The sequence below is a fragment of the Coniophora puteana genome (genome assembly GCF_000271625.1).
Source record: "Coniophora puteana RWD-64-598 SS2 unplaced genomic scaffold CONPUscaffold_6, whole genome shotgun sequence".
NCBI classification, from domain to species: domain Eukaryota; kingdom Fungi; phylum Basidiomycota; class Agaricomycetes; order Boletales; family Coniophoraceae; genus Coniophora; species Coniophora puteana.
This window is the reverse complement of record NW_006913058.1, coordinates 2,380,486-2,395,221: the sequence shown is the minus strand read 5'-3', so window position 1 is coordinate 2,395,221 and position 14,736 is coordinate 2,380,486. Positions and strand designations below refer to the sequence as shown.

General features: G+C 52.4%; 4 protein-coding genes across 4 annotated transcripts; 1 reads left to right on the top strand and 3 right to left on the bottom strand.

Annotated features, from left to right (window-relative positions):
• Positions 1–784: 784 nt before the first annotated feature.
• CONPUDRAFT_165722 (uncharacterized protein) lies at positions 785–3,241 on the bottom strand. The gene is made up of 6 exons (XM_007770744.1): positions 3,194–3,241; positions 3,094–3,144; positions 2,861–2,920; positions 1,550–2,806; positions 955–1,484; positions 785–900 (listed from the first exon to the last, which is right to left on the bottom strand). The coding sequence occupies exons 1-5, from the start codon at positions 3,204–3,206 to the stop codon at positions 967–969; spliced, it is 1,899 nt and encodes a 632-aa protein (XP_007768934.1). The 5' UTR covers positions 3,207–3,241; the 3' UTR covers positions 785–900; positions 955–966.
• A 3,888-nt stretch (positions 3,242–7,129) lies between these two features.
• On the top strand, positions 7,130–9,034 carry CONPUDRAFT_124800 (phosphatases II). Its single transcript, XM_007770743.1, has 3 exons — positions 7,130–7,594; positions 7,714–8,363; positions 8,429–9,034. Exons 1-2 carry the CDS (start codon positions 7,214–7,216, stop codon positions 8,293–8,295), a joined length of 963 nt encoding a protein of 320 aa, XP_007768933.1. The 5' UTR covers positions 7,130–7,213; the 3' UTR covers positions 8,296–8,363; positions 8,429–9,034.
• Positions 9,035–10,022: 988 nt separating this feature from the next.
• CONPUDRAFT_73305 (glutathione S-transferase C-terminal-like protein) lies at positions 10,023–12,635 on the bottom strand (the record flags this gene model as incomplete). The annotated part of the gene is made up of 9 exons (XM_007770150.1): positions 10,023–10,043; positions 10,106–10,164; positions 10,247–10,452; positions 10,520–10,802; positions 11,227–11,310; positions 11,673–11,724; positions 11,774–12,277; positions 12,354–12,455; positions 12,603–12,635. 9 exons carry the CDS (start codon positions 12,633–12,635, stop codon positions 10,023–10,025), a joined length of 1,344 nt encoding a protein of 447 aa, XP_007768340.1.
• A 1,284-nt stretch (positions 12,636–13,919) lies between these two features.
• Positions 13,920–14,291, bottom strand: CONPUDRAFT_154163 (uncharacterized protein; the record flags this gene model as incomplete). The annotated part of the gene is made up of 3 exons (XM_007770742.1): positions 13,920–14,011; positions 14,079–14,198; positions 14,273–14,291. The coding sequence occupies 3 exons, from the start codon at positions 14,289–14,291 to the stop codon at positions 13,920–13,922; spliced, it is 231 nt and encodes a 76-aa protein (XP_007768932.1).
• Between the last annotated feature and the right edge of the window lie 445 nt (positions 14,292–14,736).

Sequence of the window (14,736 nt, the reverse complement as noted above, 5' to 3'; positions counted from 1 at the left end):
AAGCACGCTCGGTCTAGCATATGGTGTTATTTGGCTGTGAACTGATGTGGTGGGCGCTAACTCGAGTCATAACTCTGCAGCTACAGGAGTGACTCGTTCCTGCGGACGAGGAAACACTGCTCTTTATACGAGGTTCATACAAAGTATTGTACACCCAGCTGTCATGGTATGCATCTACTTACGCCATTGAGACGGACTGAAGAGCCTTACCCTGGGTCCGGGCATCGTAGAACCATCGCGAACGGCAGCCACTCTCTCCTCGGAATGGCAGAACTCGAGCATCCATCTTCTTGATGCTGATTATAATCATCCGCAATGAGCCAAACCTTGCGCAAGAATAGATAAGGGCCACGTACGTTTCTTAGATGCTGCATTGAGTGCTCGCGTTGCTGCTTCGGCGTTAATTTGCTGTCCCGAACGAGGTACAGCGGGCTGTCTGGAGTGACGACCTCTCCTTCTCTTATTAGCACGGGTGGTGCAATACAATGCCCTGCTAATCAGCACTCTGTATTGCACCACCACGACACGAATACCTGCCACGCGGAGAAGAAACTCATCAAGGCGACAATTCAACGACCAAAGCATTCGTCGTTACTGACAACCGACCGATAAATAACGAGCAGGGAATCGAGACGAAGTCGAGGGCGTGGACAAAGCGTGAAAGGTTCGCCAAGGCTTGGAGATGAAGGTCGTCAGTGGTCGTTGCGGGGATGAGATGGAAGAAGAAACTTACACGGCGATCCAACGAGCAAGAAACGAGAGTAAAGACGGTGGAGGAGAGGAGGCATGATTCGCATTCGACCACGAGAAGTGGAGAATGGGGGCATGGTGGAAGCGAAGAGGCCAAAGAAGATGACGATGACGACGACGACGATGTGGAACTGCTCGTCGACGTGCAGGCTTTGCTGTTCGTCAGCTATCTTGGAAAGCATGAGGCAGAAGAAAGAGACGAACCTGTCCAGGTTGCTAAAGCTGAGGCCAAGATTCGGGGTAGAAGACAGCGTGCGGGTACTTCTTCTTGATCTGCGAGAGGAGCCACCAGCCCGGAGTGCAGTAGGTGACGTGGTTGTTGGTGGACCCGCCCTTGTTGTGGCCCGAGTGGAGCTGGCCGACGATGTAAGCCTTGCCGTCCCTCATGTGCCAAACGAGCGACCCCGAGTCGCCCTTGGCAGAGAAGGTCTCGTTCGCCTCGTTGTGGCCGGCGTTGTAGATGGCGAGTTCAATCGACTCGACGCCAACCGCGTTCCGAACGAAGGACTCGAGGCCGGCGTAACGACCGACAGTGAGATCGGTCGTGTTCCCGTCCTTGCCAACCATCAAGCAGCGCTGGCCTTCGCTATCGAACTCGGCAGGGACGGCGAGGTCATCTTTCGAAGCGCAGCCGTAGATGCGAAGCTTCCCATCGTCGGGATACTTAAATGTCATCGCACCACCCTTAATCGGATAGAGCATTTCCATAAGCTGCAGAGAAGAGTACTTGGCACCTGAAAAGCAGTGATATCGATACCTTCAGACGAGGTAAAAGCGGCAAAGACAAATCAAAACGCACCAAGGTCCACCACGTTTCCAATGAACCCGTCCTTCACCTTCGCCTCGGCAGCCTCGAACACACCCCAGTCCTCGGTGTAGCCAGTGCGGCCAACGTCAACGCTGATCTTGCGAGCATACACGACGTGGCCGATGTCGCGCTGCAACATAATGTTCGACCAATGCTTGGTCACTTCGTCGTTGAGGCCCTCGAGACGGGTGATGGCTTCGTTCGCTTCGTCGAGCTGGTCCTGCAGCCGTTGCAGCTTCTTCACGCTCGCCGGGTCCTGGGCCCCCCTCTCCTGCAGCCTGGCGATGTCTCGGGCATGGAGATTAGCGAAAAAGGCGTGGTCAGCAACGGCCTTCACGATGTCGCCGAGGCCGCGCTGGTAGCGGCGCATGCTGCAGACGCGCACATGGTCCTTGCGTGCGCCGCCCTTGTGCGTGAAATCGGAGGTGGTGGTCTTGCGAAGAACGTGGCAATTACTAAGCCCGAAGACCTTGTCGCTCGCGTTGCCGGTCTCGTCTTTGTTCTCCGCAAACCACAGGGTCAGTGTGCCCTGCGCATCGTCCTCCTCTAAGCCTTCTGTGGTAAGGGGAACGGCGAGGAGAGCAGTGAGGAAGCGGCGCGTGTGGTGGGTGGGATCGGAGCTGTCGGTGGGGAGAAGGAGTGGGGGACCTCCCAGCGTCTGTGGTTCCGCCTCTCGCCATTCGACTACAACATCCTCAACGTCGTTCTTCTTCAGGAGAGCAAGGATTTCCTGAGTGACCTCGTGGGCGGTGTCAGCAGAGGTGGAACGAGGCCGGACGCCGATCCAGATCACCACTGGGCCGAGACTCCCCGTACCCGTCTCTCCCGGCGTAGCGTGAGTGAAGAATCGCGCCGGATCAATCGAAGACCACTGTATACCGCGCACCTTGATGAGGTCAAGGATCTCGGGACCGACAGCACCCCAGACTTTATTCAGCGGAGTTTCGAAGACTCCGCGAACAGACTTGACTGGGAGAGTGAAGAACCTGTCGCCGGACTTGGGCTCGGGGAATGGCGTGGAGCCGTAGTCGGAGCGGTAGACAAGCACGGGGTGGTCGCCACCGGGAGCAGTGCCGTTGTAGAACGAGGTCGCCACGTAAGGGGTGGGAGCATGCTCAGACGTGACGGTCGTGTCGCCGGCGAACGTGAGAGCCGAGAAGTTGGAGGTCAAGGACGAGCCGGGCGAAATCGGGCCATTGTACTGGGAGCCCTGAGCATTGATACAAGAAAGGGCGAACAGAGAGAGGTCTGGACGGAAGGCGGTAAGTGCGGTATAGACGCGGAAAGATTAAAAATACTCGCTCAAAAGTTCTGGATGGGCCTTCATCGTCTGAACCGTCTGCTCGACGGACCTGGAGACTTCTATAGGGGAAACTGTAAGTACGACATGGACTTGGCAGTGAATTGATAGCGGAAAGGACGAGCGAGATGGAAAAGCGAGAAGGACGGACGGACGAGTCCCCCTCTCGGGATAACTGGCCAGCACCAACGACGCCAAAAGACATGACATTGTAAAAATAGACAAAGAGACTCGCCTTCGCCGATCAGGCCTGCTTTTTTCAGCTCATCGTCGGTGTACGGAAAAGCTGCGAATGGTCAGTTGGAATTGACAAAGGAAAAAACGATAGGACGGACTAGACGGGTCCATAGTAATGTGGTAGTCACGTATGATTCGCAAATGTGGGTGGAGATTGGTTTGGGGACGAGGTGAAGTGAAGCCCCTAGTAAGAAGTGGTCTTGCTCAAAACGAGCGAGATCTGGACGCGTCTCGCACGCGCGTCTAGTTTCGTCTAGCGGCAGCTCACACGAGTAGATCACGCTATATTCTTGAATCAACTTGAATAGTGATAAAGCGCATTTAGAGCATTTACCTCTTTATTCCGAAGTTCAACGACTAGGTGGTAAATGTTATATTGGAAGTGGTGTTATTTTAAATACTAGATTAATTGACTATTTTCAAGATTGGTATTAATATAATTAAATTTTGAGGGGGCTGTATATTATATAATTTAAATTAGTTTTTAAGAAAAGATTGAATTATTCAAATTATGATCCTTTACTATATTTCTTAATAAAGGCATAGATCTATTTTATATAAAATAAAAGTAACGATGTCTGAAACAATATCGTTATATCCCTAGTTGCCAATATAGAATGATTTTGGACGCTTATTCGAAAGCCTATGAACCCCCACACAAAGAAGACGGTAAGAAATAGCCCCTATCCATATGTGCACCGTATGAGGCTCACAACATACCAAGAGTATTAGACAGTATTGTGTGCATGTCATGGTCATGTCATCGACGTGCCATGCGAAATATCCGCCAGAGCAGCCGGTCGACAACGACTTTCTCCCTGATGGAAGCATTGAATTGCAACGGCAGACTCCATGAATCACGAGTATTAATTGATATTTAGCAGAGAGTATCACGTCCTCGCTGCACCGGGGACGGCTGATGGCTCTCAATCAACACTGGATGATAAGATTACTAGCTTGTTGAGAATTAACGAGGTAAAGAGCATACTAGTCAAACGTCGACAGCTTGATCGTAACCCTCTATGATGGCTTAAGCAACATCAAGACAACTCGTACGGCGACGCGATGCGTGAGGTACTCAACGATGGCTTGGCGGATACTGGAAGCGAAGCGTGCGCACTCGACGTCGTCCACTCTTTTGGTCTAGGCAGCCCTGTCAATAATAAACAATCTCGTCTGTATGCCACTACCTGGCATTACGAAGCTGAAAAGTAGAGGAAGGGGGCAAGTGACATGCTCAATATTGTGTACCGAACATGTAAACATATTTCACTGGATTATCCAAGCCCACAGAGAAAACCTTCAAACGATCGTTAACGGAGTGCATCAGTGCTAACGCGGAAGCATACGCTAGGATTTCGGGTCGTGTTCATGACAACCAGCGACCGTAGCCCGACGATGTCTTCGCCTTGGGACCGTTCTTCCGGTGCCAAAATCTACCCTATTTGACTTAAAGTATCTATGCTGCCCTCAAGTTGCAACTCTTGAACTCTCACGTGCTTGGATAGAATAGCCATCAGTACCTCTGCGAATGGCGGCCTGTCAAAATATGCTGAGACAGAGAAGGTCAGAGAGTGGAAATGGGCCGACGTGATCTATCATCGCCTGCGCCCAGACCAGGCAGACGAAGACGACGCGATTCTGGAGTCTCACGCGCGCGAGAGGCGCGGAGCGCTATTACTGCGAGCTTATCTACGTGACATGCATCCAGCCCATGAGGCACGGGCGAGCGCAGGTGTGGAATGGCCAGACGCGTCCATGGTGGGCGTGAGCCTGGGTGACGCACCCCATGAAGATGGTCTCTAGCATTCCAGGAGTGATGGTGGAGGGCGAGACCCGCGATACTGACGGAGAAGATCTACACGTTAGCTGCATCGGTGGTCTTTCAGACGTCATCATCCAAATAGGACTTACAGTATGACGTGTATGCTGATAGCGAACGGCATTCCTAAGGCCTCAAAGTGCTGATTGGTCAAGTAGTGTACTACTGCATGCAAGGCGAATAAAGGCCAGAAAATGCGTGTCTTCGCGATAAACAACTTGACTGATATCAACACGCTCAAATCGCGTGTTTCGTGAGATTAGAAAAGCCACCGAGAAGGGTCTCGCCTGCCACCGTTGCGCCACCGAACGGCATAATCGACTGAGACGCATCAGCTGAGTCTTATCGGGTGTACGCACCAGTGGGCATGATCATTGTTGAATGCCATGAAAAGTTGACCCGACGGTCTGGAGCACAACCTTGTTATTGTAGTTTCTGGGGAGGACCGGGAAGATACATCTGCTGTACACAGGCACGCGAACCTTGAGGTTAATTTGGGAACGTGAAAGTTGATATAAGCTTTGAACAATGATATAAATATGTGGGCACGCAACGTGCACACTTGTAGGTCTATGTGTACCCGTTAGCTTTAGTCTCGCCGGAGTGCCCGAGCATCGAGCACCGAAGTACATGGGAGGCGTCGGCGCCTCGGGGTGTTTCGATCATGTCATCGCGGGCGAAGTGCAGATCTCCGCGATATGGGGTAGACAGTCGCTAAACGCGTTATCTGTTATGTGGGTTGGTAATCGTTTCGCACTCGCGATATACGAGATAGCAAAAGTAGAGCAGGGGTGGAGCTAGGAAGAAAAATTGAGGCGAAGAAGAGGTAGCACAACTGCCGGCGAATGAGCGGGCATGAGCACCATCCGCACCGGCGGCGGGCCAGAAACCCAAACCGCAAGATAGCGGCGTTATCGTTGGAACGTTCTGCACAAGAAGAAGTCTAGAGGACGCTCTGGTTGTAAGAGGGCGGAGGCAGTAATGATCCGAGGAGAGAGCAAAAGTGTGTGATTAGCTCCATCGATCATCGGAAGGTGCTTGATCGGTGCCTTCCTTTCAAGGTTTACAACCAGTCAAGGAGGAATGGTGTCGCTGAAAGGCATCATGGGAGCATATGGATCACTTCCATTGCCCATGTTTGTGTGTGGGAGTGCTCGAGTGAGGCCACAAGGACGCGTTACATTTTCACAGTAGGAAACGATGAGAATGCAAGGAGCTCAGCTTCCCAAGCGTACAGCTAAGCAGCTTGCAAGGTGCAACTCTTCATAGTTTCATGTCCGGGCGGTTGTGCCGTGCCCCAGCTTCTAGACGTCGTCCCCGAGGCACGCGATTGGACGCCCCCGGTGGGCGAGACTGCAGTTGCGTCAAGGGTGCAAGCGCGGTCTCCTAGATAGGCGCCTATGTGCCCCAAAGGGGCATGTCGTGGGCCGTGCTTGTCGAGAATTATGTTGTTCGAAGCTTGTCGCCTGTCGTACTGTGACAGGAGAGCTGCCTATTTAGGCGGTGACGCGCCCGAGTCCCGATAGCTAAATTGGGCGCGGAGGATCTGGGCCTGTGACGTAGGCGGATTTGGTGGGGCACGGAACAACAAATTTAATGGTGAGATGGCGTGCCTGCATGCTGCCAAGCCATCAAAAACCAGCAAGGTCGGTGCTGTAAAAGCCCATGTACAATGACCACATAGCGCCTATAAGCAGCAGCGAGGCGAGAGAAGACAGAAGACACACGAAGAAATAAACAGGCCAGTTTTGGGACAAACTTAAGTTGGGTTTGAAGCAGTTTCATCTTCTCCGGATTCCGAAACCGGGAGTCGCGCTGGAAGGACGAAACGGTGTCAAAGGAGTCAAAAGGGTTAAAACGTGTACGCACACGAAAAGGAGTTTACGAAATGTAGATGGCTGGTCACCAGGTGGGCATGGGTATCAGAAGCAGTCGTAGACATACAAGATAGACGGCATAGACGGCAAGGCAGGATGGATGAGCTCTTTGACGGTGGCGGCCTGGGAAAATCATCGGAAGGGGGGATATAATAGCGTTGCCGAGGGCCTAGACCGTCGAGCTCCTATTAACTGCTCAATTCGCCATGTCCTCTTGAGCGAAACTCCTCAAATCGCCCCCATATCATATATCAGCTTCGGTAGCTTCTCTCCAGAGGACCAAAAGCCTGAACCTGTAAATCCTCTTCTCTTTTCACCCACCACCAACACCTTTTCGTCCTCCCCACCCCCACCCAATATCTACCACTCCGTACCTGGTTCCTCTTCTCCCGGCCTCCCTTCCTCCTCTTCCCTCTAACATGATGATCTGCTTCGACGACATGTCTCCAGAAATCATGGAGTCCATGTGCACACCCATGCATCGTATCCTCCCCACCAGCTCCCCCGCCTCCGTCGCCGTCCCGTCAAAGCAGAATTCCCATCCGCTCGGGAGTCTCTACTTAGGCAGCATCTCTGCGACGATGGACAGGGAGCTGCTCTCGTCCCACAAGATTACCCACCTCGTCCAGGTGCTCGATGCCCCATGGGTCCCCATCACGGAGAAGGACGGCTTCCGCTGTCTCCGTATCAGCATCCTCGACGCCCCGACCGCTGACCTCCGCCCGCATCTCGAGGGTGCATGCAATTTCATCAGCAACGCTCTCCAGGCTGGCTCGAACGTGCTCGTGCATTGCCAGCAGGTACGTCCCCTCCGATAGCCTTTGCTCACGACATCCCTCTGATGCACACAACCCCCTTTCTCCCACTCAACGCCATCCCTCTCACGCGACTCATCAATGTCAACACATCACGCATGCAGGGCGTATCCCGCTCCTCCTCCGTCGTGATCGCCTACCTGATCCACAATCTTGGCATGTCGTACGATCAGGCGTTCGCGCTCGTCAAGAAACGCCGCCCGTGCATCCGCCCCAACACAGGCTTCGTCTCAGTCCTGCGCGCATGGGAGGGCAAGTGGAGAGCCCAAGTTGCAGCCTCCACCCCGGCATCGCCTGCGACAGCTGCGCCGCAGATCAGGCGTTTTAATACGTCATACATGGGCCTGCATCACCATTCAAATTCTCCGCATTCCATGGCTTCGCCGTCGGGTAGCAGCTCGCCGGCGGCGCCGTCCTCGACTTCCGGCGCGGGCAAGCATGTCGGCGGTGCTGGATCGGCTTCGGCTTCGGCCTCGGCAGCGTCATCAACATCATCGCCTTCTTCGGGCGCGGGTGGGGCTGGTCATGCTGGCGGGATTGCTGCACCGTCGATGGCGCGGGGAGTCAGCTACGCCGGCCATGGGAATGCTCCAACGTTCACGCTCAAGGCGCCGCCTGCGTTCCACATGAAGCACAGGGCTAGTGCGGCGGCTCCCCATGCTGTGACGCCTGTGCATGCCTCCTGATGTGGACAGTTGTGCGACTATGGACATATCGTTTCCTCGTATATATTTAATTGCTGCTGTGATATTTGGTGAGTTTGGCTGTCGTGCTCTTTTTGTTGGCTGATCGTGGGCTGACGCGCTGCTACATCAATAGCTGTTTTCTCCTGCATTGTCTTGGACACTATCACCATAATCATCTCACGCATATCCCTTCCGCAAGCATGCATCGCGCTCCGGACTGTGGAGACATTCTGAACAGTGAACAGTGAAAATTCTGAAACCAAAAACATTTCGTCTCGGTGTCTCAGTACTCAGTGTCCATTTAGTCATCTTCCGTTTGCATCACCTATCACCTATCCATGGGCTACTCTGTACATAATACCACCCCGATCGTCTCATCTCCTACCTTGCATCCCCTCCCCTTCTCGGCGCATTCCCTGCTCGCGCGTTCGCACATTGTAGACGCGGACACTCATATTTGCTTAGGCTGTCGCTGCTGCTGGCATCGCACCGCACCATCTGTACTTCGGCTCATCGCATTCTGGCATGTTACATATAGTATTGTACGACTTGTACAATCACCACCCTAATGCTTGCTTCTCTCCGTCATGATCAAGACTCAAGTACATACTCAAGCTCAAGAATCGAGCAGTCGGTGCATGCAGCATGCAGTGCGTGACGTGTTCGCGGCCCCGAGAGCACGCTGCCGATCCCGACCCTGTTGTGCTCCACGGTTTCAAGTTGCCGTCTTCCATCCTCCATCCGCGTCATCTAGCCCCTGACGGTTCTCGTCGGTCGCCCTGCACCTCGCTTCCATTCAGACTCCACGCATCTGCGCTCCGTGCGCCGTGCGCCCCTTGTTCTGTGCCCCTGGGTTACCTCTCTGTTGCTCCATCGGTTCTGCATCGTAGCCCCACACTAGTTCTCGAACACGTCCGAGGAAGGATTTCAAGGATTTCCTGTCGGCAACACGGTGCTGCAGCTGTGGAGTCCATACAGTTTTTATATGCGTGTCTCTTGGATACAGCTCTACTAGATGCTATTCAGGCGATTGTTTACTATACGTATTTATGGAGTAGACATGGGGTTATCTACATCGTGCTGCGTTATCGATCTTGGTTCGTCGTCGTCCTTCTTGTGCAGTATTGAGTCGGGGATGGACAAGGGGTTTGGGATGAACGTTTTACCAGGGACGCTGGACGGATATTCTCGAGAAGCTTCGCGGTAAGGGCTTGGTGTGACGTCGATGCTTAGCATAAGTACTTACTGCCCTAAGACCCGAACAAGCGGAAGAGACGGAGGCGTTTCCCCGTTATCGCATCGGCGGTGGAATGATCCGCGTTCGGCGTCTTGGACGGAAGCATGTGTTGAGTCGCCGGTCCGGCGGCCGGCGGGAGGGCTTTCAAGTTATCTTGAGCGGGATGCAAGTACTTGTTCGTGTGAAGTTCAGCAAAACAAACGCTAGCTGTTGACTTTGCTGTGTCTACATGCAACCAACTAAAATACAAATCAGTGCTCAGTTTCGTCTTTACCGTAGCTTCCGATATAAATAGCTTCCCACCTCTTCCACGAACTATGATTTAGAGATCCGAGTCAGTGTAGAATATCATGACCGTCCCTTACGTTGAGGCCGTCGGCTCCCGAAGGAAATATCATTGAGCGTGACGTACCGCTGAGCAAAAGGTGGGCCATACAGACATATTCATTCGTAGAGGTGGATATCATAAACTACTGGCGTTGTCTTACGCCTAAGATGTCTCGAATATATACTAAAAGAATAGAAAGTCAAAGCGCAAACTGGGAACGAGAGACGTGATGAATCATGGTTTACCGCGAGCAGTATTACATTCATATCAAACCAAGAGTCGCCCGTTAGACATGCGTGTATATCTAGAGGACCGGAGCATTAACAATCACCGCGAATTATATGGCATCCGTGAAATCAAAAGCAAACGCTGCAAAGCAACGATACATGCCACTACGACACAATCGCGAATCTGATCTGCTTCAGGGGTAAGGAAGAGACGACCGCCTGTGCCGGCGACGGGTTCATGCCACGCGAGTACCGTATCTGATTCAGCGCTATCATCGGTAGCAGAGGCAGCCTTCAATACGAGCCTTCTCCCGGCGCCTAGGGTCCACACGTAGCCAATACCATTGAGCTCGAGCTGCAGCGGGCTGGGTACAATCCAAAATGGCGGCTTATTAGTTTTTTGTGGAAGAAGAGCTGCATGAAGGCACTCACAAGGGGCGGGATTTGGGCGTGTTAAGCCATTTTCCCATCTTAAACCTCTCCTCCTCGACGCCGTCCGCTGAACAACCGAACGTCGTCGTGTCCGGAAGGAGGTTGTTGCGTGCGACCGTCGCAACAACCTTGCCTGTCTGAGGGCTTCTGACTATCGTCTTCGTCGAGGCGAAGGATTTGGTGGTCTCGATGGCGTACACCGCCGTCGATGTAGGGAAAATGCGCGCAGAGCAAGAGGAGAGCAGTGTGATGGGACGGTCGAACTCGAGAACGGTGCGTATACCTGCGGGTACGCCATCGACGGGATTCACGAAGGTAAGTTCTGAGTCCATGGGAAGATGAGGCTATGGGGTCAAGAGGGTTTGATGAAGCCTCGGGTAGATGTATTGCTTAAGTGATACTCGTTTGAGGCTGCGATAAAATTTGAAGCTGCGACGAACTTGAAGATCGTATTGGGGTCGCGGTTATAAAGCGAAACGCCCTCTGCAAGACCTAAAACCACAGTCAGCTGTGTAAGTGACAATGTTACCAAGGTTGATACCAGAGAATTCTTAGATCCGAATGACTGCATGGCGTAGAAGAACCAGTGTCAGCAGACCAGCTACCCATCAACGTCGGATCTGGTGAATTTACGTACTCGTCGTCAAAGAACTCCTCAACCAGCGGAGACCAAGTCTTGCTACTCACCGAGACTATAGTACACGAACCTTCCCCGTCAAGCGCACCTCCAGTGCTGCCATGCTTGATGTTTGTGTGGCGAACCGGACGAGTCACCGAGTGCGTCGAAGCAACTGTCGAAGTTCAAAGGGGGCTCTATCAGGATAGAGTCCGAGCCCAAGGTTTTCAGTTAGTTCATCCGATATTATTCCGACGTTTATCCAAGGTGGCAGTCTTAGGCAGTCTTTGGGTGTATGTCTACTCCTTGCAACCTCAACGATGCACATGAACGGCAGTCTCCAGTAGGTACCGCAAAGTTTATAGTTTTCAGTCGTCACATAAGTGACATCGTGGAGAAGCAATGCAATGTTACATTATGGTATTGGTACATTCACGTTTGTTATCTCTATTCTCGTTTAGTGACTGGTTTCCTAATCGCCCTGACGAGCTCATCTCGCCACCAACGAAAGCCAGACTCTACTGTTGCTCTACTGACGACTCTTCAGCAGCTTATCAAACCTTTTCTCGAAGTATGGTGCGACTAGATCCTATGAATGTGTTAGAAAATCGTGGTTCAACCTATAGAACTCATCATACCTCATGCCAGGATGCCTTCACACTCGGCCGCTCAAGGACGCGATTTCCGTAGGCCACAAATTTGGCCAGCTCTGGAGACTCCAGAGCCTCCCTGGCTGCGATTATATTTTGCGCGAAAAACTCCTCTCCAATGCCTTTGTCCACGATGAGTCGCAGCCGCGCCCAAGCCGGAGCAATAACGGCATCCGCGATGGTGAACTCATCTCCGATCGCAAACAGTCCATCCTCAGGAAGCAGCGCCTGCAGTGTCTTGATCGCTTCAACGAGTCCGTTCACGGGCCCGCCTCGCATCCAACCAGCAGCCAGGGGATTGAACTTGTTGTTGACTGCGTCAATGAAGAAGCGTGCCTGCGCACGTTTGACAGGGTCAGAGGGTAAGAGACCGGAGGATGGGTAGAGGTCTGCGATGAACTCGAGGATGATCACTGATTCCGCGATCTTGGCTGACTCGGGCGAAGGCTGGTCAGGCGGGACAGATGGACCGCCATACGTGATCGCTGGGACCTGTGATTTTCCAATTTGTGAGCATGGTACAATGGAGATTGTGTGTTACGGTGAATCTCGACGACAAGATTCTTACCTTTCCGGCAGGATTCACTTTCACAAACCAGTCTGGCTTGTTCTCAAAGTCGACATCGCAATTCGTGTACTGAGCCTGCGCCTCATGAAGGGCTATCTCTGTCTGTAAACCAGTGATGAAGACCCGTTAAGATTACCAAGGGACGGATCTAAGTAGCACTGGAGTCTCACTCTCTGTGCGAATATGCTCCACTGTTGTCAAGAGAGCGATCGTAAGGTACGGAGCCGTCAAAGATACTGCAAGACTTACCTTGTTTCCGTAATACGTGAGCTGCTCTGGCATGGTGTCACAAAAACGGAAAGTCAATGTATGTTGTCAAGGTGTGAGCTCAAAGCGCACGGGATATATAGAAGCGTTTCCTCGTCCGCAGTAACGAAATGACTCATTCCAGTAGCTGCGGAGCTACTATGACTCGAATTAGCGCTCGCACAACCAAACAACACCACATGGACTGGGCGCCACAAGGCGCCTTGTGTCACGCCTTACTATTCACTCAAGCATTACCAGACAGACTCTTCACTAATGTGCATCCTACAGCTTTGAGGCGATATTCTTCGACACTTGCCTTGGCAACAAGACTAGATAGTTAGTTAACCACTTCGACGGGCCTCATCAAGAGGGTTTCTGAGTCACTTCTCCTGTCGGTCCTGCAAAGCGAATCAATACATTGTCGAATAAACTGTGCCAATTCTGGAGCGTTGATGACCTCATCCCCTGCTCTCGCATTCGCACTATTGGCGAAACAAAGTTGTTTCTAGAACATGACCTGACAGGCGGAAAATCCAAGTGCAAACGCGATGTGTGCCAACGTGATATGGTCTCCCACCGCAAACGCAACATCATTTGGGAGGAGTTCCTGCAGCGCCTTGGCGCCCTCGATAATCCCTTCATACGATGCGCCTCTGTAGAACCAAGTTGTGATCCCTGAAGCACAATCTTGAACTAAATGCAGGTTAGTTTCCTTTGGAGGACAAATGTACGAAAGGCTTAGCTATATACTCTTTGGGCGGAGGGACTGTGCTATGAGTATGTGGTAAGCCCCTCTAGTACACACGTTGAGCGCGAGGTGATCTTAGTGGAGCGTCGCAGAGTACGATTCTCTGAGTCACTTCGTAGACTGATCTGAGCTGGACGTAATAGTGAATACTTATTACATAGAAACACTGTGATGGAACAAACAGAGGAGACAGGGAAAAGCGCATGTCCTTTTCTGTAAGGAGCAAGGAAAAGCGAGCCCACTGGCTATGCTGACTATGTAGATTCAGCAACCATTGATCTATCGTAATTACGCATTCGAAGAAAGCCTTTGGCAAATCCCTAGTAGCCAGCTGCAGCGATGCTTTCACTTGGTCTTCACGATTTATTACCAGTACGGCATCCTCGCATCTTTCTCTTCAAACCTTTGCATACATAATTAGGCATCCACCTAGTAAAATACTATACTGGATGACAAGTAATGACTAAGAGCATGCCTCTCTTCAACCCGCATACTGCCAGCTCCAGACACTCATCGTCTCACCCCGATATACCGCTTTCTCCCTCTTCTCATCCCTGCAGCACGCCTACTCAGGGCCTTAGCTCCTTGAGTGCTTCCGCGGCCGCGAGGTCCTCAGCGTCGCGTTTGTTACTGTGCTCTCCACGCCAGCTCTTGCCCGCGACTTCAGCAGAACGAAATAGCGATTAGCGGAATTCCTGTTTGTAGATGATGAAATGACCAGGACTCACTGGTGACAGTTGCGTGCCAAACACACTTGTGCTCGGGGCCTATTCCGTTCGTGGCCCAAGTAGCCTTGAGGGATGACCCGTTGGGCAGGCCCTGGAGGAAGTTGTTGAGTTCCATCTTGTCTGCAGTTGCGCGAGCATGAGTCAGTGGAGGCTAAGTCTCTGGAGTTGGAGGAAAGGGGGAGATGGTTGCGTACTGTGGTGTCCGTTAGGCATGTCTGTACTGTGTATTCGATGTAGAGGTAGCTTGTTCTCTGCCATGGTTCCCTCGCCTCGACTGCGTTTTATGCCTTTGAGTGGTCCAAATAACGGACTGGTGAGTAGCCAACATAAAAAGGAAAATGTAGCCCGTAAACGACGTCCGGCTGCAGCGCGCACGAGCGTACGTGCTGAATCCTGGCCGACAGGCACGACATCCAAAGAACAGCAAGGACTCCGAGCTCCCGGATGCACGAACGATGGCTTTGGTACACACGAGCTGGTGTAGCTCGCGGGTCGTCTGAGAAGGCGGGCGTCAAGATGCAGCGGAGAAACGCGACGATGTCAAAATTAATACTTCCGGCACTGTCAAAGGCCAAGCCAAAGGAGGGAACAGGGAGGAAGACGACGATCGCCACGAGCGCCACGAGCCTACAACGTGAATCAGTGCTAGATCAATGTG

What these genes read in the sequence shown, in the direction of transcription:
- CONPUDRAFT_165722 (XM_007770744.1), bottom strand. An exon ending in GGCCCATCCAGAACTTTTGA is followed by an intron (nt 2,807 to 2,860) that starts GCGAGTATTTTT and finishes CCTTCCGTCCAG; the next exon opens with ACCTCTCTCTGTTCGCCCTT. An exon ending in TGGAAACGTGGTGGACCTTG is followed by an intron (nt 1,485 to 1,549) that starts GTGCGTTTTGAT and finishes ACTGCTTTTCAG; the next exon opens with GTGCCAAGTACTCTTCTCTG.
- CONPUDRAFT_124800 (XM_007770743.1), top strand. Translation starts at nt 7,214, where the DNA reads ATGATGATCTGCTTCGACGACATGTCTCCAGAAATCATGGAGTCCATG. An exon ending in TGCTCGTGCATTGCCAGCAG is followed by an intron (nt 7,595 to 7,713) that starts GTACGTCCCCTC and finishes TCACGCATGCAG; the next exon opens with GGCGTATCCCGCTCCTCCTC.